At 36.5% G+C, this 23,797-nt stretch overlaps 2 protein-coding genes and 1 long non-coding RNA gene across 3 annotated transcripts in view; 2 read left to right on the forward strand and 1 right to left on the reverse strand.

Moving 5' to 3' along the window:
• Positions 1-2,856: 2,856 nt before the first annotated feature.
• On the reverse strand, positions 2,857-17,303 carry LOC108360098 (uncharacterized). Its single transcript, XM_017612259.1, has 4 exons — positions 16,789-17,303; positions 12,033-12,190; positions 6,552-6,744; positions 2,857-6,489 (listed from the first exon to the last, which is right to left on the reverse strand). Exons 1-4 carry the CDS (start codon positions 16,840-16,842, stop codon positions 4,504-4,506), a joined length of 2,391 nt encoding a protein of 796 aa, XP_017467748.1. The 5' UTR covers positions 16,843-17,303; the 3' UTR covers positions 2,857-4,503.
• Positions 8,046-23,797, forward strand: part of LOC108360107 (uncharacterized) — a 22,139-nt gene continuing 6,387 nt past the window's right edge. Inside the window, exons 1-2 of the long non-coding RNA XR_001847050.1 lie at positions 8,046-8,074; positions 8,153-8,156. This is a non-coding gene — a long non-coding RNA (uncharacterized LOC108360107). The remainder of the gene's footprint in view (positions 8,075-8,152; positions 8,157-23,797) is intronic.
• LOC108360100 (Nuclear envelope integral membrane protein) lies at positions 19,461-21,926 on the forward strand. Its single transcript, XM_017612262.1, has 4 exons — positions 19,461-19,766; positions 19,829-20,339; positions 20,394-20,868; positions 20,925-21,926. The coding sequence occupies exons 1-4, from the start codon at positions 19,646-19,648 to the stop codon at positions 21,483-21,485; spliced, it is 1,668 nt and encodes a 555-aa protein (XP_017467751.1). The 5' UTR covers positions 19,461-19,645; the 3' UTR covers positions 21,486-21,926.

Raw genomic sequence — 23,797 nt, forward strand, 5'->3', positions numbered from 1 at the left:
TCTCAAATAAATATCTCGAAAAAATCTGAAAAAATCCAAAAATTCATCAAATCTATCATGTATTTTTTAGTATCAATTATAATGAAAGTATAATGAGCTTTTATTTACTTATATTTCTTTCTTTACAAAAACTAAAGAAATTTATACATACTACACGTTACATTTGTACTTATACAAACATTTATACGTGTGTTTATACTTATACAACGAATAATAAAGACTTACATTTAATAACAACGTATTATTTTGATTTTTAAAGCGAGATTTTTAAGTACTTGAACAATCAACAAAATCATAGGGCATTAAGAGTTCTATCGAGCCACATTTTTGGTTTTTTCCATAGCAAAACGGCTGGTATTCTTGACTCATGCCAAAAATTTCACTTCACATTTGACATCAGTAATGAAAACGGGAATGTCAATCACCTGACACCAAAATTTGATGACAGTCTTTGACATTTGACACAAAATGAACAGTTATTAGTTGAGACAGTTTTTGATGTCAGTAATTTTGATATAATGAAAACCAAGCATTAGATACAGTTTTTAGACTAAATATAAAGCATTTGAAATCTTATTTATTTTTTATGAACTTGTATACCTGTAGGTCGTTTCTACCGACTATTTCTCTACTGGTAGAGAATATACGTCATTCTCTGCTCTTCATTAGCAGTAGAGAACAGGACGGCGAAATTAAATCTCAATTCGCCTTGGTAGAGAATTGTTACAGAAACGAACTACTGGAATGTGTAACTATTTAAATCAATAAATGCATTTCGCTGTGATTTAATATCCTACAAAAAAGCGACTAATCCGGGAGGACTCCCGGATCGCAAGGGAACACGCGACTAATACCACTTTTAATCTCTATATGGAATTAACTATGACACAAAAAAGAAGGTAGTTTCAATAAACAACTTTTTGATTAAAAAGGAGATTTTTAACAATTGCTCAATTGTAAAAAAATCGAAGCGGCGTTACCCAATTTAAGTTTTTTGGTGGAGGGTATTTTATATCCTAACTTCGGGAGTATAAATAAAATAGTTGTATCAACATTCACCTTTCAAAAATAATTAATATCTTATCTTAAAAACGTTAAAATTTTACATTAAATTCGATAACTACTTGCCAAAATCTTTATTTTTACATAAATAAATTTTAGTGAACATATTTTAATTTTTTTTTAGTGCCATTATGGCATCTGATTATTACACAATGTAGCTAGCCAGGACTATTACACATTTCGATATTGTCTTTGTCCATGTCTTTCAAGTAACTGGAAAAGGGAATTTACTTTGGGATCCATAGGCCTCATGACTTTCAGAGAAGTGAGTATTATCCAATTCTAGTATGTTTCGACAATATCGTTGTTTCTTAGGGTACAAATAAGTATATTTTACTGTTCAATATTAGAGGGAGTGTGAAACAAAATTGATGATTTATTGTTAGTATGAAAACTAGAAACACAATTATCAACTTATTGAGCATTAGACCTCTTTCAAAAACAAAAGGGGGTAATATTTGCTTGTTTGTGCAATGGTTTTGGTTTTTGTACAAATAACCGAGCCTTACCCAACAAAATATGTACCTTTGGCTTGTTCAAATTTCAACAACAAAACAAAACAAAAAACAAAACAAAACAAAATTTGAAGGATTTTAGATATCGGATACGGTAGCACGAAATGTCACAATCTACTTAATTGTCAGATTGTTAATATGGCGACGAAAAAGTGACAATGGAACTACCTTCTTTTTTGTATCATGGAATGAACTGTTCGCTGTGGTAAAAATAAAAAATTACGCCAGCTGCGATTCGAATCAGGGTTGTCAGCAGTGATGGAAAAGTAGGCACAATAGTGCCATTTTTGGAACTTTCATTCACAAGGGCACTCTTGGCTCGATTTATTCAGTTTTGGGCACAATCATAAATTATAGACCAGTAAATAACAAACAATCATATATTACTCTTAGATTCGGAAAGCGAAAATTAAAATCACTTAAAAATTAAAATAAGCGTCATTATATAAAATTAATAAAAAGTATGCAATGTAAAGAAGAATATTCAAAACTGATCAAAATGTCGCACTGCTATTATTTCGCACATAGGTATATATACATATGAGTAAACAGGTCCGAGTAGCTATCTTTCAGTGTTTTTCCCCTTCGTAATCGGAATATTGTGTTATTTGACTATGCTTTTACTCTACGTACGTTTCAATGCGGCACAAACAAGGAAAAACATGTGTTTTCAATATTTTTATTCTTATTAACCGAAAAATGAAAACAATCGAACCGCATGGTCCTTAAATATGAGCAATTAAAGAGAGTGTCGTTACGTGACAAATTGGTCCCAATTGGACAGATTGGTCCCACTGCTTAAACCGGGGAAACTGTCCATCAAAGGAGAGTCTTAATGTCCGAATGTTCCTTCCCCGGTAGCGAAGACACAAGAGGACCTTCTGCTCCCGTACTACACAAACCACCTGACCACAGCGAAGCATCAACATGAGTTCCGTAAAGTGCACAACAACAGCACTTAGCGCCAAACACACCCAGATAACTTGTGGCCGCCCCTGTGAGAGAACAATTCAAGTAGCGTTGGACCTGTCCAAGGCGTTTGACACCGTCAGTCACTCCACGGTACTGAAGACATAGCGGCCTCTTCTCTCTTACAGGGACCCAAACGGTGGTCGGCGAATTATCTGAGTGCTCGACACACGTCAGTAATTTTTAGAGACAAATCGAGCAAACCCAGGAAAATAAAACAGGGGGTCCCACAGAGTGGTGTACTTTCCCCACTACTGTTTAACGTTTACAGTTGTAAGCTCCCTCAACCACCATGCTGACGATAGCTCGATAATGGCGTCTGGAAATGGAATTGATGACTTGTGCTCGAAAGTGAACAATTATCTCGCCGAGCTTTCTCGCGTCCTTACTGAACGGAGCTCGCCCCTCTCCCCTATTAAAATCCTCAGCAACACTTTTCACCACTTGGACGAAGGACGTCAGACTGCAACTGGGTATTCACGCCGATGACGAACAAAACCCGACGGTGAATAAACCGAAAATCCTCGGAGTAACCTTCGACAGTCTGCTCTCCTTCTCGTCGCATACAACTACAATTGTCAATAAAGTGCAAAACCGCAACAACGTCCTCAAGTCGCTTTCCGGCAGACAAAGGCAAAGAAACGTTGTTTGCAATGTACAAGGAAATTGGCCGGCCGGTTCTGAACTATGCAGCGCCTGTGTGGTCGCCGGGGACTAGTAGGACGCAGTGGATGAAGCTACAGATCTGCCAAAACACGGCACTCAAGACAGCGACAGGATGCCCTCTGATGTCGCCGCAACATTAACTGCACGACAGGGCTCTGCAATGAATTCTTAGTAGGGTGTCACCGACGTGGTCACCCGAACAGACATTTGCTTGCGGAAGAACCCTCGCCACAGCACGTCACAAGGAATCTATATATTTATATAAAAAAAAACTCTGGTCCCGGCAGGCCTTGAACGGCATTCACAGGCCGACGTGTAATTGCCGTTCTGGGCACACAACCACCAGACGTGAACGAGACAGAGCCTCGTCTTCCTCGGGAGACTCGCAGCTTAATGGCCTAACTTCGATCTGGCTACTGTAGCAGGTTAAGCTCATACCTGAGCAGAGTAAATGCAGATGTGCCAAACGGATGCCCGGCATGCGGAGGGACACCCCATGACTCGAGACATCTCTTCGTATGCCCACTTAACTCCACTCTACTAACGCCTTTGTTCTTATGGACAGACCGTATCGAGGCCGCACGCTTCATAGGTCTCCTGTTAGTAAAGCGACAACGATTGAGGGACCAGCGGATCGGGGCGGGGTGTTTGTAGCCGCTACTACAACAACAACAACAACAAACTGAGCTATTAACTGCAGTTAAGCTTTAGTTCTAAATGGGATATTAGAAATCAAAGCAATAGTCCAAAAATATAATACACAACCGCCTTCATCCGTATCGGTAGAAAGAGTTTTTTTTTAAAGCCACCATGAAGAACCTGCCAAAGTCGAACAAACTATCTGACAAACATTAATTGATTTAAGAAATAATAATGTCGATTACTGTTACTTGTAAAACTAAAACTTTGTATTTCAAGTAGTTTTTTGGTTATTTATTAGAATATTTCTGACGGGTGACATCGAGATCGAGATTGTTTTTTCTTTATATGAAAAAGCATCTGTTCTTATTCAAATGTTATTAACTCAGTTTTGATTTTATGCACTAAAATGATCACAGATCATAATATCTATTCTATACATACATACATATGTAAATGGTTAACATAAGGTCATAAATACATAGTTTGTTTTCTGTTGTGTTGTTTGAATTAATACACAATAGAAGATCGTGTGCGGTATCGTTTCGGTGATAATAGCGAGAGAAAAAAATTGCGACTTACAACTTTGTACTTAGGGCACTCATAACTTTTAAAAACATAGGTTTAACATTTACCTAATCTCTTAAACTCACTATTCTCCTTGAACAATATCTCCATCTTCATCGTATTCTGTAAGTAACGGGCTATCATCGCCTAATCGATTAGGCGGTAAAGTGGTGCCTGGTGTTGTAGGTGCTGAACGTGATACCCAAATTTTTCGCACTCGACCTCCTCTGCTAGAGAAAAAATTTGTCCCCACTGCACTGCTAAGAGGACTTTTCAATATATATTTGTTAGCAGGTGTCGATGTAATATTTGGCGTCATGGGAATGTAAAGAGCCTTATTTGGTTTTGGGGTAAAGAGTTTTCTTTTGTGTTGCAATGTCACAGGTCGTTTCAATAAATTATCAGTATCATTCGTACTTAAACTATCTTGCGCTGTTGTTGTTATTACCTTAACTATGCTCTTATCTGAAGAAGGAGATGTCAAACGAACAGTGGTCTTAGAAAATGTTGGATTAGTTGGCGACTTGACAGTTGGGCTAGGCTGAATTTCACAGCACGTAACGGAACCGCAGATTTTTTTTGGCTGAGTATTTGCACTCGAATCCTTCCCTATGACTACGGAAATGCTCTTTGGGGAAGATAAGGTCTGACGTAGTGCAGGTTTCATATGCAGCAACACATCTTCATGACTTATACTGTCCTGTAACTGACGTATTTGATCGAGAATCTCCCTTACTTCCCCAGTTGGGCTTGTGGCTTGTGGTGGAGAACTGGGTAAGCAAATATTTACCAAACTACTCACAGCAGAACAATTAACGGATCCCGTATAGTTACTCATACCCAAGTCGTCCGCTGCATACCTTTCAATCAACTCATTTAGTCTGGATGACGAAGACTCTGTTTTATTTATCTCAGCATGTGGTCTTTGCTTCAACTGATGTTGCTGTTGTAAGACATTACAACATGTTTCCAGACTTTGCCGCAACAAATGTAGATCTTTCACTTCTGAATCTGATAAGTTATCTGTATTTGCAGGAGCGGTAAAGAGAATATCAGCAACGGAATCACATGATTTGTAAGTCGGATTTAGAATACTTGAGTCGAATACAAGTGGCGTGGGACTCGTAGCAGTGCGGTGCAAGGATTTAGATTTAATGTGGCTATTACTAAAAATTGCTGACGCAGCATGATTGTTAAATTGAGTGTGCATAGGAAGCGTTGTAGCGGGATCAGCCGACTCCGATGGGCTGAATTTTCCGTTCTCTTCAGAATTCTTTATACCTATTAAATTACAACCGTTTTCGTTAGGAGTATTTGCGAATGCGGCTATGGAGCAGTTATTTAGAAAAATATCACTGATACTGCTATTGCTATTATTAATAAAATGAAATTGTTGATCGCTTTGGGACTGTATAAAACCTTTTGGAATACAACCAGAGCTAAAATTGCTAGCACATCCACTGCTGCGGTTGCTTCCACTACTTTCATTGCTATCACGATTATAATTTTGATTAAGTTTTCGATTCTGACTGTTGTCATCAGAAACTTCATTGGAATTAAAATATTCACCAACCGATGTTTGTAAGACCGTATTATAGTTTGTAAGCTTTCCCAGTTCAATGTCATTCTGATTTCCAACTGCTGACCCATTGAGTGCCACTACAGTAAAGTTTGTTACTTTACTATGGTGATCTTGATGTAGTTTCTGAGCAATAACACCACTACTTATTTCGTGAGCTTCAAGGTTGTTGGAGTGTCTATTACCTCCACTTGCGTACATTAATTGTGATGCTGATCTAGGAATCATAAACTGTTGCTGCAAATGCGAACTTAACTCTGCTTCCGGACTGGCTGCCCGAGAATATGGTGGCGGCACAAGCGTGTTAGCTTCATTGATATTACAAATGAAGCTGGAACTAAGCGAATCGACTGTGCTTGCTGCAGAAAGCGACCCAACAGGACGAACGATATAGTTGCGAAAATATTGTACCATTAGGTAACTGGAACCGGTTTTAACGTTGTCACTGTTGCACGTGAAGACGAGTGGATAGAGATCTGGCTTTGATGTGACCTTAAATCGTAAGTTTATAAAAAAAATAAATTTATATATGTAGAAAATATTACAAGTGTTACCTCGGTGTACGGAGGCGGCGGATGATGGAACGAATTACAACGACTATATTGTGGGGGTGCATAGCAGGAACCCGCCGAGTCACCCTCGGATTGAGTATGATGCTCCGTGAATCCCCAGCCACAAAGTGTACGACGTTTTTTCCATAAGGAATACGCACAAAGAATTGCTAAAATGACCGCAACTACCACGCACCTATTAATCAATAGCATGCATGTTATTAAAATGTTGTTATTTTTTAGCGTGTAAACTAAAACAGAGTATTGGAAAAATTACACAGGTTTACAAAAAAAACAAACAAACCAAACCTATATATCCGTATGTTATTCGACACGCTGAATGCGAATCCGAAGTCCGTTAGTCTCCACCACGTCAGGTTCGTGGTCAGTTGAAGGTCAAGTAGGGAAAAATTCATTGAATAAACCTGAAAATTCATATACATAAGGTTTTAGATTCGCTGAACCCGAATCCGAGGTCCGTTTACCTCCATAATGTCAGCTTCGAGGTCATTTGAAGGTCAAATAGGACATAAAATGTATTCAATAAAAATTAAAAAAAAAATTGTTTTTGTTGTCACTGAAACCGAGTATGAAGGTCTCTTGATTCCTCAAGGTCATCTAGAGGTCATGCCCGATGAATTTTATTGAATTTTCAGGTTTATTCAATGAATTTTTCCCTACTTGACCTTCAAATGACCACGAACCTGACGTGATGGAGGCTAACGGACCTCGGATTCGCATTCAGCATGTCGAATGACATAGGGATATATAGGTTTGGTTTAATATGCATACACATTTTTGTTCTTGTAAATTATACATATTTTATCCTCGAAAAGAACTTTTCCTAATCATGAGCAGAGTGTCCAGATTTGGCGATTTCGCGCCAATTTGGCGATTTTTCTTGGATATTTGCGCGTAAAAATTTAGGAAATCGCCATTGGCGATTTTTGGCAATTTTTTTCCTTCAAATAAATTGTTTCCATTTATAAAAATATTCAAAACTTAGTTTTCCACGATAACTTTACAGAAGCGGCTAATGAACTGCGTGACAACCTTCACTTAAGACGCATATTAAAAGACTGTCAAAAATTTTTAATCACCCTTATCCAAGAAACGATTTTGAAACGATTACCTAGTCAATTAAATACTTTTAAAAAAGCTTTGATTTTGTCACCAGAAAAGTGTGTGAATCACAAGAGGGCGAGTTTCAGGGACCTGCCAATTCACAATTTGACTTTGAAGGAGAGAAAAGCAGCATAAACTGAATATTTTAATCTTTTAACTTTCCCATGGAATAACTTTTTTCAGAACCATTCCATCCGACCCTGAAGAATTTTGAATAATTGCTTACGGAATGAAAACCACAACAGCCCATAAAATGTCTGTAAATATAAGTAAAGTAGCCTTCATATTAGTTGCGATCCCGTACGAGTCCGGACTAGTCAGAAATAGTCAGAATCAGTCAGATTTTACTGGAAATCGATCCCGTACTCGGTTCTCTGACTACTGAGAGGACAAAAAAGAGAGTAATTGCGGTTCTCTCTCTGTCAGAAGTTACCAGTTTTGGTCCGAGAATTTTTTGCTGGTAAATTCTGGTAAAAAAGAAAAGTGTACTCTGCTAATTCATGTTGGAAACTATTTAATTACTTGTTTAAGTGGGTTCTAATGAATTTGAAAGTGTTTTTAGTTATTTACATGTGTGAGCTGAGTGTGTTTACATACAAAATAAGCAAAAATTTACAACCGAAATTTGGAGGTTATGTTAAAGTTGACAGAAGTTACCATTTTTTACTATAAAGCGATCTCGTACTTTTCAATGTTACTCTCTCGCTCTGAGTGAATTTTTATTTTTTGACACTTTTACTAGTCCGAGTCCGAGGAATACGGGATTGCACCTATTATTATCCTTGCCGCACTCACATGCTTTTGTTGAGCGCGTTTTTTCCGTAATGAATTCAACAAAAACTAAGATTTGAAATAGGATGAGGTTGGAAAGCCTTAATTCAATAATTCGAATAAAGTGTTATATGAAGACTACTAGTTTCTGCTGCAAAACGTTCAAACAGTATGCTATCGAGATTGAATAGCTCAATATATGACAACAACAGAAATGTAAATGATTCAGACACTATAGGTTAGGATTTTGAAGAAATTGTGGAAATAGCTGATCTCGCCTTATTATAGGTTTCTATTTTATTTTTAGCGCCGAGCGCTTAAAAGCGGATTTTGCGATTAATCAATTAATATGAGTTATAATAAATTCAATAATTGCGCAGTCCTATTGCAAAATGTATTGAAACAAATATTTAAAAAAAATATGCGTATTTTTTAGAAAATTGTTTGTACATCACTATTACATAAGTGATTTGTGTTATTTATTATTACCTTCTGAAGCTATTATATTCGTTTTTGGTTTTAAAAACTATATTATAACAAGATTTCATCTTTAAAATAAAATATTTGTTAAATCGATTTCATGAATTTTATTTAGAAAAAATTGGCGATTTTTGGCGATTTTTTTCAGAAATTGCGCTTTTTTTTTTAAACAATCTGGACACCCTGATCATGAGGCGAAATTCCCCATAGTAAGTGTTGCCGNAATAATTGCTTACGGAATGAAAACCACAACAGCCCATAAAATGTCTGTAAATATAAGTAAAGTAGCCTTCATATTAGTTGCGATCCCGTACGAGTCCGGACTAGTCAGAAATAGTCAGAATCAGTCAGATTTTACTGGAAATCGATCCCGTACTCGGTTCTCTGACTACTGAGAGGACAAAAAAGAGAGTAATTGCGGTTCTCTCTCTGTCAGAAGTTACCAGTTTTGGTCCGAGAATTTTTTGCTGGTAAATTCTGGTAAAAAAGAAAAGTGTACTCTGCTAATTCATGTTGGAAACTATTTAATTACTTGTTTAAGTGGGTTCTAATGAATTTGAAAGTGTTTTTAGTTATTTACATGTGTGAGCTGAGTGTGTTTACATACAAAATAAGCAAAAATTTACAACCGAAATTTGGAGGTTATGTTAAAGTTGACAGAAGTTACCATTTTTTACTATAAAGCGATCTCGTACTTTTCAATGTTACTCTCTCGCTCTGAGTGAATTTTTATTTTTTGACACTTTTACTAGTCCGAGTCCGAGGAATACGGGATTGCACCTATTATTATCCTTGCCGCACTCACATGCTTTTGTTGAGCGCGTTTTTTCCGTAATGAATTCAACAAAAACTAAGATTTGAAATAGGATGAGGTTGGAAAGCCTTAATTCAATAATTCGAATAAAGTGTTATATGAAGACTACTAGTTTCTGCTGCAAAACGTTCAAACAGTATGCTATCGAGATTGAATAGCTCAATATATGACAACAACAGAAATGTAAATGATTCAGACACTATAGGTTAGGATTTTGAAGAAATTGTGGAAATAGCTGATCTCGCCTTATTATAGGTTTCTATTTTATTTTTAGCGCCGAGCGCTTAAAAGCGGATTTTGCGATTAATCAATTAATATGAGTTATAATAAATTCAATAATTGCGCAGTCCTATTGCAAAATGTATTGAAACAAATATTTAAAAAAAATATGCGTATTTTTTAGAAAATTGTTTGTACATCACTATTACATAAGTGATTTGTGTTATTTATTATTACCTTCTGAAGCTATTATATTCGTTTTTGGTTTTAAAAACTATATTATAACAAGATTTCATCTTTAAAATAAAATATTTGTTAAATCGATTTCATGAATTTTATTTAGAAAAAATTGGCGATTTTTGGCGATTTTTTTCAGAAATTGCGCTTTTTTTTTTAAACAATCTGGACACCCTGATCATGAGGCGAAATTCCCCATAGTAAGTGTTGCCGTACGCGAAAAACGAAAACGCTGTACACAACCCAAAAGTACCCGGGGACCAATTGGTGAAAATCTGCGAAATGGTTTATTTCTGTATATACTGTGGCATAAATGCAGAATAACTACAATTCTCAAATCAAAAATATGTATACGAGGATTGATGGAGATCATTGAGGTGAGCCTAGAGGTATGTATTTCTTGGGGACAAACAACAACTACAAGAGTTAGTAACGGTTAAAGTTTTAATTATGAATTTTTTTCAAATCCATATTTTTCAAAAATCCTTTAATGGATATTGAAAACGGTTATGCCATTCGATAGAGAATTTAATTTGATGTACATATCTGTGTTCGTATGGAATAGTAGCTTATGTCCAAAGGCTGGCTTTAGTATAGTGCGGCATTCGCAGCATACAATTGCGAATGACTCACTGGCGCCGAGCCGTTGAAGAACTTTTGGCAAATAAATGTGCAAGAAATAGTTCCGATACTAGCAAAACAGTCTCGTCCAAAGATTCCTTGTCGTTTAAAGAATAAAGGGAATGCCGCATTATACTAAAGCCAGCTTGCCGACATAAGCTACTATTCCATACGAACACAGATATGTTGTATACGCCTTGTATATGTAGTTTTCACAAAAATCGAATTTATGTAAAAAATATATTAAAACAAATGTTTCTGGAAGTATATGGAATATTAACAAGCTTTCATTTGATATACAGTATGCAGTCAATAGTCCTTACTTTACACAGAAAGAAGAATTCAACTTAGTAAGTGTTATAATCCCTAAGCGTGACCGAATGCCGCCTACGCAGAAAGGTGTTTTCTGGAAAAGGTGTGCAGCTCCTCTTCTTCGGCGACACACAAAGGAGAATTCTACTTGGTACGGGTTATAATTCTTAAGCGTGACCAAAGGCCGCCTACACAGACAGAAAGAAGTTATGCGTGAAAATACTGTGGATAGCATAGCCGGTGTTGGACGGACCAGGGCTGTTTTTTTTTTTTAATATTTTTTAAAGTGAGGACTATTGACTGCATATTTTATATCAAATGCAAGCTTGATACATTTCCTATTTAATTTTAGACCATTTGCATATAACTAATAGTTTTGATGTAAAAAATTGCTTAGTTTGAACTTTGACCTTTCATAGTTCTTGTAGTTGTTGTTTCCCCCAAAAGCCGTTATGTTCAGCTCAATGATCGCTATCGATCCTCATTTTTTGTTTTTAAATTTGAGTATTTCAGTTATTCTGCATTTGTTTTTAATTGATTAATAAATACAAAATTAGGAGGGCACACTAATTTAATAACAATGATTAGCAGACTGCGGATGTTTATGCAAAAAAATAAGCCTAAAGGTATGTATAACTATAAGCAAAATCTGTTACAAATTTATACATTTTCTGTGTTTGTTTGTATAGGTTTTTTTTTTTTACATAAAAATCAGTTGTTTAATTATGATAAATTTAACAGCTCTTGAAATTGTATACAAAAGCGTTTCGATCTTTAAAACATCTTAAATCCCTGACCGTTGTTATGGTAACATGTTGTCTTAATATTTATTAATTATTATTTAATTAACTTTAAAAATTAAATTTTATTAACTTATTATTATTATTTATTTAATATTATCTTACCAAAAAAACCAGTGGCTGATGAAAAATAAATTCAATACGTGTTCGGACGGCGGTGGTAGTTGTCGTGGCCCACTTTGGTATGGTGGACAACATCCTTGAGTACAACATTCCCTTGGTAACGAACAATAATGGCCTCCTTCACAGAAGCGAGCTGTAACCTGGTGATAACAATTAAAAGTGCATACATATATTTCATACATATATTCATATTCATATATAAGTATTTATCGTTGTTTAAAGTACAAAACCGCGTATCAACAAAATGCAAAACCACGTATCAAGACAGTCCAAAACCGCGTATGTGACGTTGCATAAATAATTTTCTAGAGAGTAAAAACACTCATATTTCAAAATGATTCTTTTTTTATAAAGCAATCGCATTTCCGGCTAGTATATTTCAGGACGAATGGATAAGGATTGAGCCAAGAGCTTGTATGAGCTAGCGATGTTAATTTTTCAGCTTTTTCCGATACCGGTATTTTCCGGAAGTCGTTATCACAATCCCGGGATCCCGGGATTTCGATATTCATTAATTTTCAACAACTTAAATCGAAAAAATTGTTTCTATATTGTTTGAGAAGCCCTCCTACCAATAAATAAATAATAAATAAATGGGTTTGGTTTTTCTCTCTGGTATTAGGATTTATTGTAAAGGACTTTGTAGTGTCAAAGATTTAATTAATTCCACAAATTATTTAAAAAATTCAATGCAATGCAGAATAAAGTATGGGTACCAAATGCAAGAGGAAATTCCTTTAGATAAAAAATAAAATAAATTTTGTGGGTTCACATGGACGAATAGGTAATTTTTTAAGCTGGCAAAGTTAGAAGGACGAAATTCGAGGATGTTATCGAGTTTATATAAGCCCTTAACACATAATTTTTTCAAAAACAAATATTGCGAAAAGTCAAGGATAAAATTTTAAAAGGACACTTTCAAACTTACCAGTCCTTCAGCACCAAAAACTTGAATCTGTTTAAATTCTAAAGGATTTCCTCTTTAATTTGATACCCTACTTATTCTCTAAGCACATTTCTCTAAATTTTTAAAATAATTTTTGAATCACTGACGTCAGAATGAAAAGTTAAGAAGGCAATTTAAATATATTTGGCCCATAGCTTCGCGACTATCTTGATATTTGCGTTCAAGATTTACTGTCACGCGGTCCTTTTCAAATTGTCCCAATTTTCTCTAAGAGTATGGAACTGATTTCATATATCTCCATACCATGTTCAAGTACAATACCATGAACACATCCGGAGATAGGCAGTGTGAAAGATTCGGTTTGTATGGGAGTGGCCACGCCCCTTGTTCCAATAGCCACAATTTTTCTTCATGACTATGCGACTGACTTTATATACCTTGTACATCCTAATTCCGGTACTCTACCACGACCACTTCCAGAAATATGCAGTGAGAAAAAATCCGTTTTATGGGAGGTGCCACGCCCCTTTTTCCAATAGCCCCAATTTTTCTTCAGGACTATGCCACTGACTTTATATACCTTGTACATACCAAGTTCCGGTACGCTACCACGAACACTTCCAGAGATATGCTGTATGAAAAATTCGATTGATATTGATATGCCTCCTTTTCCGATAACCACAATGTTTCTCCATGAGTATGCGATTGCTTTCATATATCTCCATACCATGTTCGAGTCCTCTTCCATGAACGTTTTCCGGGATATACAGTATGAAAACTTCGGTTTATGTGGGAGGTGTCACGCCCCTTTTTCTAATAGCCCTAATTTTCCTTCATTCCGTTTAGGAGGTGTTCGACCCCTAACACCGTGACACGGCCCGGCACGAGTGCAAAATCAACTTTCAAAAATACGCACGAGCCCGCACGTTAAGAATTTTAGTGGGGCCCGGCCCGGCCCGGCCCGGCACAACGGTACACGTCCCAGCCCGGAAATAAAGAGCCAACTTTTATTGTATGTATACATGTGTACATATTTTTAATTTTGTGTTTATGTATGTATATTAACCTAAGTGAATCAATATTTTACTTGAAAGATTTGTATAATATATTTTCTGGGAAGTAAAAAAAGTGGAAAGTATTTTATGTACAGATAAGTTAACAAAACTTCTAAGTATCTTATTTTTTCTATCGGTCTCCAAATATTTCTTTTTTGCTTTTCTCTTATCAAAAGAGGTTTAATATGTACTATTTTTTTTTATAAAAACAACAGCTTATCTAAATTTGCATTATTAGCAACGGGCTTTTTCGTGCTTACTCGTGCCTTTATGAAAGTTTACTGAACGCCCATGCACGCACGAGTTCGTTCTGACAGCAAATATTTCGGCCCGTACCCGCGGGCTTACGCAGGGGCCCGCCGGGTCTGGTGTTGCCAGACATTTCTTCTTTGCGCCCATTTTTTATGTCGCCTTTCGATTTTGGTTCTGCAAATTTTAATTGTTTAGCTTAATTACCAATTGCTAATATATGTTCTTTCTTTTCCTTGATTTGTTTGTTGTCATCAGCCATTGCGCTCAAATCAAATGCAAAGACGTAAACCGTCCCCAATAAGCTAAAAAAATTTGATTGGTATTCCCATAATGCAGTAGGTCGCAAAACGTAGACGCGTAAATAACATACCTTTGAGTGTGACAAAATGTAGACGGCGTCGTTTTCCGATTTTGTATGGGAAGCAACAACACCACTGATTTTACGGTTAGAAAACTTCTTAAAATGTAGATGTCTACTGTGAAAACCCCATATAATTCTCTTGTGAGAGAACAGATGCCATTTCACCGGAATTTTGCTGTAGGACATTTTTTGCTGGAGATTTTAAACGAACGTACCTATTGACTAACCAACATTTAACAGAACTGTTACTAACGGCTTTATCTGACGTGAAACCAGATTTTGAAAATTTGGCCAAAAGGTCTTTTGAATTTTCTTTAATATCTATCTTGCGTAAAATGCATTTTAAGTTGACTATGAAAAAGATAAAATGGTGATTACAATAAAACAGAATTTTAATCGTTAAAACCTTTTTCTAATTTCTCTGCGACTACGAGCCAATATCTTTAAAACTAGAAGGCCCCGGAACCTAAAAGTGGGTATATTTGAAAAGGTGAAGAGCCCAGCTTTCCAATGGCATAGTCAAAATTTTTCGACACGGTTACCGTAATCTCCTCCGAATGCCTGCTACTAATACGAAAAAAACGCTATCACTGAATTCGAGTTAACTCGAAAATATCGTTGCCAGCTTCGAATTCTGATTCGAAATTAGCTATTGCAAAAGAAACAATAGACATTTATGTCTGCGAGTATAACGGTATATTTCTTTTCTTGCGTAAACAACAATTACAAAAGTTATTAAGGGTCAAAGTTCAAATTAAACAATTTTTTAAATCAAAATTTCTTAAAAACGAATGCATGGATTTTAAAGTTTTTTTTGTTTAGTTTTCACAAAAATCGAATTAATGTACGCAGAAAGCCATTCCGCTTCTCTTTGCGGCAACACAGAAAGGAGAATTCTACTTAGGGAGGATTATATTTACGTAAAATTAAAGAGAATCAAATTTCCTATCAAATGAGTTAAAAAATTTTAAAATCCATGCATTCGTTTTCAAAAAATTTTGATTTAATGAATTGTTTAATTAGAACTTTGACCCTTAATAACTTGTAGTTGTTGTTTCCGCAAAAAAATATTCCGTTATGTTCAGCTCAATCATCCCTACCGACTCCAATATTTATTTCTTTTTTATTTGAGAATCGGAGCTATTCTGCATTTGTTCCAAAATTTTAATTCGTAGTCGCGCCGAAATGTCAAACGAGCACAATCGTCAAGTCGAAATGTCACGCAACAAAACAAAATCTTAAGCTGATGCCAGATAAAACTTTGTAGCTTTGCGTGACATTTATAACTTTGCCAGCAAAGCGCCAGACGCAAAAGGTATGCCACAATGAACGCCAAGAAATCAATTTTTTACTCTTCAAAATTGCTGTGGATTTTAGATATTTTGCTTTAAAATTATCAGCAATGTAATTGAGTTTTATGTTTCAGCATGAATACCCGAATTTGGACGAAACAAAATAAATATTAAACCGGCTGATTGTCAAAGCGCGCAAAAAGATGGGAGTTGGCCATCTTTTCGCTTCGCGCTGCAGCTTCAATGATCTATGTGGCATGCTTTGTGCATTTTCATACAATTCATCTTAGCTGTCAAAGCGAATCTGTCACGTAAAGCGAAGCAAACGTTTTATGTGGCATCAGCTTTAGTGTTTTACGCACGCCGGTCAATTTCGGTTGGTCCCATACAAGTTGTATGTGCATCATGATTCAATAATAACTAAAAGGTTTGCTAAAAAAACAGTTTTCTCGCTCCCTCTTGACAAAATCGAACTCGAATGTCACTAATGAGCAAACCTTTAATTATTGAATCATGTATGTGCATGAGAAATTTTTGACAGTAAATTGCCGTCGTGCGTGAATATTGGGTTGGTCTGTCAGTCTCTTATTTTTCTAAACCTCAGCAGATTGTAATGCCAAATGCGCGCAACCACGGTTAGATGCTAGTTTTCCCTGGTTGCGCAAGTCAAGACTTTCCTCTAGTGCGGTTTAGAAATAAGATTTTGACGTTTTGGAATGCACCCTCTAATGTGCATACATACATCTGTTTATAATTATGTTTCTGTATGTAGTATACATGTATGTACGTATATGAACATGTGTTTACACATATTCATATATGTATGAATGTCAATGCATATTAATGTAATATGTACGTTATAAAAACTTACTGGCCCCGGCATACGGATGATATTAAACATTAAAATAGTAGGGAGCAAAATCATGTTTTCTCTCCTAGAAACTATTTGTCATTGATTAAAGATAAACTGTTTTTCCGTATCCATCAACTAGTGGATAGTTAGCCCCAGTGTTTTATCGATTGTGTTTTTTCGCAATGACGGCTGGCGTCTCATAATTTTCTTATGTAAAATTGATATCTCTCCCAAAAGCAATTATGTATAATAGTGCGTAAGGTATTTGATTCGGCTTTATGTTTAGCTTCTTAACTAGCGACCAAACTGTTACCCCAAACTTTTCATTATTTTCATACACTTTTCACTTTCTCGTTACACAATTTGTTAAAATAAAATATTACGTTATTTCAATATTTTTCACATTCATAACCAGTAATTAAAATCATTTTATATATTTTTTCTACTGCATCTATTCAATATAATTTTCACAAAAGCCGTGAGGAAAAACATTTCAGAGGAGACATTTTCTTAACTACCCTTAACATATTGTTCGTCATTCCTCAACTTCCGCTTAACCTCCCTGTGTTGGGACGTTCCTTTTATTCAATATTAGTCTGTTCCCGCACGCGTCAGATGTGTTAGTTCTGCTCACGATGTAGTGAACAAAGGTGGCGCATTCCGTAAGCCGCAGCATTTTCTTTATCAATTGTTATTATAATCCATTCTTTTACAATTGAACAGATTTATTACACGTTTCCAATCGAAACATTTAATATTAGCTTTGTTCCATATTCTTTCCGGGCTGTTTCGGAAATTAGGCCCAATTTCAGTTGGCCTACTTAAGTAGAGATTGTTGATTAACCTTCACTATTCATTTTAAGATCATACATTTAATCTGAACTTAAATGGCCAATATTGTCTATTTAAATAAGAGATATTCAACCCTGGATTTGTACCAAACAACCAAGATTGATTGGAAGGTTGTTTAATCAATCCCACCAAAAAACAATCAGCTGTTCAGCACAAAATGTAAACAAACAAGCAACTGCAACAATAATTTCAAGGAGCAAGCAGCAGTGCTGCCAATTGATTGGCATATTTAAATAAAGTTGATCTGAAACCCAACGAAAGCTAAATGGAATTTAAACAGCAATCTACAATTAAACTTAAGTGCCGTTTAAATATTCATTTGAAATTGACCCTTAGGGCTTAAAAATAAGTTACTCTCTCAAAAGTGTCAAAAATGTGTCAACCCGTGCCAAAAGTGACCAGAGCGTGAGGAACTCAAAAAACCTCATTTCGTGCCCGGAACCAATAAATCTGCTCTGAACAATGATTTCATGTGTATTTATCTTATATGGCTAATAAAACTAGCAAATACTTCCATTTCTGAAACCTTGCTGCTATTTTCCCTTTTTGTATTTTACAAAATTTGTTTTCGGATGTAAACAAACAACAGCTGTTCAAATTTCAAATTGATTTTTTGCACATTTCTGCACGGAAAAAAGTCCAGGCTGTTTCGGGCACGATGACAAGAAATATACTTTTGTGAAAAGGGGATTTCTGTCCCTTTTCTTCGCACGCAGAAAGGAGAATTCTACGTAGAGAGGGTTATAATCCCTAAGCGTGGCCGAAGGCCGCCTACGAAGAAAAGTGTTCTCTGCGAAAGGTGTTCAGCCCCTTTTCTTTGGCAACACAGAAAGGAGAATTCTACGTAGTGAGGGATATAATCCCTAAGCGCGGCCGAAGACCGCCTACGCAAAAAGAAGTTGGACGCACAAAAACTCGTTTAATAGAGTGCCAGCAGCAACTTACCTCCATTTTATTTTTAATAGAGTGACAGCACCAGTTTTCCTCCATCGTATTTATATTAGCTGCGATCCCGTACGAGTCCGGACTAGTCAGAAATAGTCAGAATCAGTCAGATTTTACTGGAAATCGATCCCGTACTCGGTTTTCTGACTACTGAGAGGACAAAAACGAGAGTAAATAAGGTCCTCTCTCTGTCAGAAGGTACCAGTGCTAGTCCAAAGATTTTTTGCTGGTAAATTCTGGTAAACGTGTCAAACGGTCAGCTGTAGTGTGTTTGGCAACCAAATTGTAAACAAAAGATAAGTCCACTCTGCTAATTCATGTTGAAAAGTATTTAATTACTTGTGGATTACAATGAATTTGAATGTATTTTTTGTTTTTTTTCATGTGTGAGCTGAGTGTGTTTACATACAAAATAATCAAAAATTTAAAATCAAAATTTGGAGGTTATGTTGAAGTTGACAGAAGTTAAAATTTTTTGCTAGAAAGCGATCCCGATGTTACTCTCTTGCTCTGAGCGAATTTTTATTTTTTGATAGTTTAACTAGCTTTAGTCCGACGAATACGGGACTGCACCCATTAACTTCACAAGATTGTTGTGCGGATTTTCAACATTGGAATATTGCAATTAAATACAAAATCTCGTGAAAGTTTACCCTTAAAACATCACAAATGTTCAAAAACTAATAATTGCTCGTTGAATTCATTTACTCTATTTATTTGCGTCAAATCATCCCAACATAGTGCAAAAGTGCATCTTGATTTCTTTGAATTTCGGACAAAGCGATGTTTGGGCGTGCGATGAACTTGAGCTGTCAGTTTACAGAAAACATCGTTGCTTCGATGCCTCGATGAATCGACTATATATACATCGAGTAGAAAAATTTCGATGCATCGAAGCAAAACATCGATATTTTCGATGCGTCGATGTTTTTCTGACTTCTCTACGCGCTTCTAATTATCGTCCGGCTTAAATCGTAATTATAAATATACATACATACATTCATGGCGCATCCATACTCCTTGCATACATCAAAATAGAATTAAAAGAAAGCCAAAACATTTTCGGTGTTTTTATGACATGTGGATTCTCAGGAACTTACTGCCATTGAAGATAAAGCTACTCTCTGTGTATCTATTTTTATATTACTGCAATAAAGTTGCTGCAAGTATACCTGAGGATAATGGTGTTCGATCTCAAGGTATGATTTTTGGAGAAATTTATTTGTGATATACCTACATACTTATGAAAATCGTTTTTTAGTGACATTTATGGATCCAGGAACAATAGTAGACTATAAGCCAAAGTCGCGTCACAGAGGATTTTTCGAAAATGATATGCGAATATATTGTTACCGTGGGTCTCTTAAGGATTTGACTCGCTTTTTTGAAAATGTTGAACTCAATTTGGAGATCGAAGGCGATGAATATACGCAATATGAAGGTGTAACACCTATGGAAGTCCGCCAGCATTTTGAAGAAAGGCGGTCATTGTTTAACTTCAATTTATTCAATCAGAAGCGTGCTCGTCTGCAGCTGTCGCCTTTCAAGCAGCAATGTATTGGTATCGACACCACTTTGCCTTACCGCGTTCGCCTACTGCAAATTCGAGTTGACAACTTTCGTGTTCTAGAACTTGCGTTGGGTATCAGCATTTTTGTTTTCGCCGGAAAACTTAGCGATAACTCATTATTCTTTTATTTTACGGGTATTGCTTTCGGCATATGTTCATCGTTTATGCTTCTGATTTGGCTATCTAGCAAGTTAATGCCTCGGTAATTTTAATTATTTAAGTAGTCTTTGAAAATTTAAATATTATTCATTTTTAGACGCCCTATGGTTTATGGAATGCTTATCGGTGGTTGGGCGCTTGGTGTTTATATTATTCAACGACTTTGGGAAAACCTCCATTTAATTTTTCAAATGTATCGCGTATATGTCCTTTGGTATATCTTTTTAACGGGGCTACTGTCATTTTTTTTCTGTTACCGTGTGGGACCTCCTAAAAATCGGAGATCGAAAAATATAATAAAATGGATATTGCAAATAATGGCATTAGCTTTAATTTATATATCAAGCCAGTATGAAGAAGCCAGTGCCGCAATAGGGGTTCTCACTATCGTAGTAAATTATTTCCCGTATTATATATTTCACAAACTTCTCAAGATATACAGACGGTTCTTTCCACCTAAAAGGCGTTTGCTAACCAACGATGAATTTTATGAACAAGGAGTTATAGAAACTTCAAAGGCATTAAACGAACTGCGAGCGTTTGCAAGTAGTCCTGATTGCAATCAGTGGAAGGTACGTATATTTGTCTAAACAAATCTCCATCAATCATTAAATTAATCCGTTTTTAGATTATATCCAAACTCAGAGATCCGTTGCGTTTTGCTGCTTTTGTTGAAGGTGATTCTCACCTACGTGACGAAGAAATGTCAAACTTTGAAAGTTTCAGTCAAGGGCACCAACTTGATGAAACTGACCTGAGTGAACAGGAAGATGAAAAAACTCTAAAGCAATGTCAAAGCAGAAATTTAGCTTACTACAATTGTAAAAATTTGCCAAGGGAAATATGCAAACCAAGAAGAAATATAGTATATGAAGAAATGAGCGAAGAAGAGAGTGACAGTGCTGATGATAACCTGGGAAATGAAGAAATTGTGAACGCCAACAAAGCAAAGGATTTCACTAGCAATATTAATAACAAAAATCAATCAAATTCTATGCGAAGCAGCGTGCGACAATTTTACTCTGACGAATTTGGTAAAACACGATTCGCAGAGACCTACAATACGCATTCTCGGAAGAAGCGTCTAACTCAAGACTGTCAGCAACAAGCGCAATTTATTCCAGGTATTTTTCCAAAGAGACCATACAGTGACCCAAATGAATCTGGCGGCTCGGAAAGCGATGATTAAACAACACCTGCAGGGGTAAATCGAAAAGCTCAACATTTAACCATTGTCACCTCAACGTTGTAGGGCAGTTTTGCTACTCCCAAATATATGATTTTTCAAGCATGTTGCCTTCCTACCATACTTTCTTTAAATTTTGTATGTTATGCATACATAAAACCCCATTAAAATGTATTTATTAACATATTGTATGATAATTGAATATACGGTGCCCCTATTATACATCTAGCTAAAACAAGTAATTTTTAACCAAAAAAACACAACCGACTTCTATGCCTATATACAAATTTAGGAAGACTGTTATTTTATTCATGGTCCAATCGTCAGAACTAAACCAAATAACGATGGGACCACCCGTCAAGCGCCACCTTTCCCATAAAAACGGATTTATTGAAAACGCTCCATCCTTATGATAATATAATTTAAAATTGTTTTCAAGAATAATCGTTATCAGGCAGATTCTGCAATTCACTTTCGAGTGAATGTCAACCAAAGTCACTTTGAAAGTGGTTCAAATTAACTCAGAAGTCAATTGTAGAATCTGCCTGTATATTTGGATTTTTATTTTTTCGATCAATTTTGTTATAATTTATGATTAAAGCATTTACAACGGCCATAAAACGCAGTCTCCATTGTAACAACGGTCAACAATAATCGATAAAAATCCAAAATAACGATAACTTTTTAAAAAATAAAACAAAAATAACGATTTTGCAATGATATAAAAATAAATTTCTTGTTATTTAATAGTTATTGTTGTTGTAGCAGTAGTGCTCAACCCCTCGGTTTCATTATGAGTCATAATCTTCGTCATCTGACTGCTTAATCCTGTTGCACCATTCGGAATGAGGGCTAATGCTCAAAAAGTGTATAATTGTAGTTCTAAGTTGCATACTAATATTACGTTCAAATTGGCCCCATTTATCTTGTTAAATGAAAAGAAGCTTTTTGGAAAACACAATCGTCCACATTGAACATTTGGAGTTAACTTTGACGGTTGTTTGATTACCAATAAAAATTCGAAAAAAAATATTCAAAATCAAGTTTTTATGTTTCAATTTGTTTTATGCAAATGTCTGCTTCATGATATTAATGCATACGGATTATTTAGATACGTCAAAATGTTTAGTTTGCATGCTCTAACTAAACAAACTAAACTAACTACCGCCTTGGCCTCTTTTTTGGCGGGCAGGCATGCATACAATTTTGATAATTTTTAATTTTTTATATTTTTAGAATATAAATTTTTTGAACGTTGGCGTGTCAAATGAAAGCTTTTGGGTCTTTCTGATTGGTCGGAGCAGAAAGCTTTCTGATACAACTCTGCGCTGAACTGGTTTTCAAACGAGTTAAATGATTTAACGGGTTCAATTTTCCAACAACAATTGCATACGATTTTACTTGTTTATGAACATGCCCCAAGAAGCGTGCAGCCTCTATGGGGTCGGTCCATAGGGGGTTTTCCGGGCATGCGAAGAGATGTTTCGAGTCGTGAGGGGTCTCTGCATGCCGGACATTCGTTCGGCACATCCGCATTTAACCTACTCAGGTAGGAATTTAGCCTGCTGCAGTAGCCAGAGCGAAGTTGGGCTATTGTTGTCCTGGTCTCCTGAGGCAGATGGAGCTCCGTCGCGTCAATGTCCGGTGTTTGTGTGCCTAGAACGGCATTCACAGGTCTTGAGTCTACATACCTCGAGACTGCGTCCCTGTGAATGCCGTTCAGGGCCTGCCTGTAAGCTGACGGGTCCAGAGGTTGCTTAATGAACCTCTGGACTTCGTCCGTCAGTTCATATAGATGCCTCATGACGTGCCTAGGCGAGGGCTCCTCTGCAAGCAGCTGTCTGCTTGGGTGGCCACTTCTGTGGCTCCCTATCAGGAACTGCTTGCTGAGCATTATATTGTGCTCCTTTACAGGGAGCATTTGCGCCTCGCCGTGCAGGTGGTGTTCAGGCGACATCAGGAGGCATCCTGTCGCTGTTCTGAGTGCGGTGTTCTGTATAGTCTGTAGCTTCGTCCACTGCGTCCTACTAGTCCCTGGCGACCACACTGGCGCTGCGTAGTTCAAAACCGGCCGGCCTATTGCCTTGTATGTTGCCAGCAACGTTTCTTTGTCTTTGCCCCAAGTACTGCCGGCTAGCGACTTGAGGACCTTGTTGCGGCTCTGTACTTTATTGACAATAGCGGTTGAGTGCGCAGAGAAGGAGAGCAGGCTGTCGAATGTTACTCCGAGTATTTTGGGGTTATTCACCGTCGGAATTGGTGTGTCATCGACGTGAATCCCCAGCGGTAGCCTGACCTCCTTCGTCCAGGTTGTG

The sequence above is a fragment of the Rhagoletis zephyria genome, unplaced genomic scaffold (assembly GCF_001687245.7).
Source record: "Rhagoletis zephyria isolate East Lansing unplaced genomic scaffold, Rhagoletis_zephyria_1.1 Rzeph_scaffold_00519, whole genome shotgun sequence".
Classification (NCBI taxonomy): Eukaryota; Metazoa; Arthropoda; class Insecta; order Diptera; family Tephritidae; genus Rhagoletis; species Rhagoletis zephyria.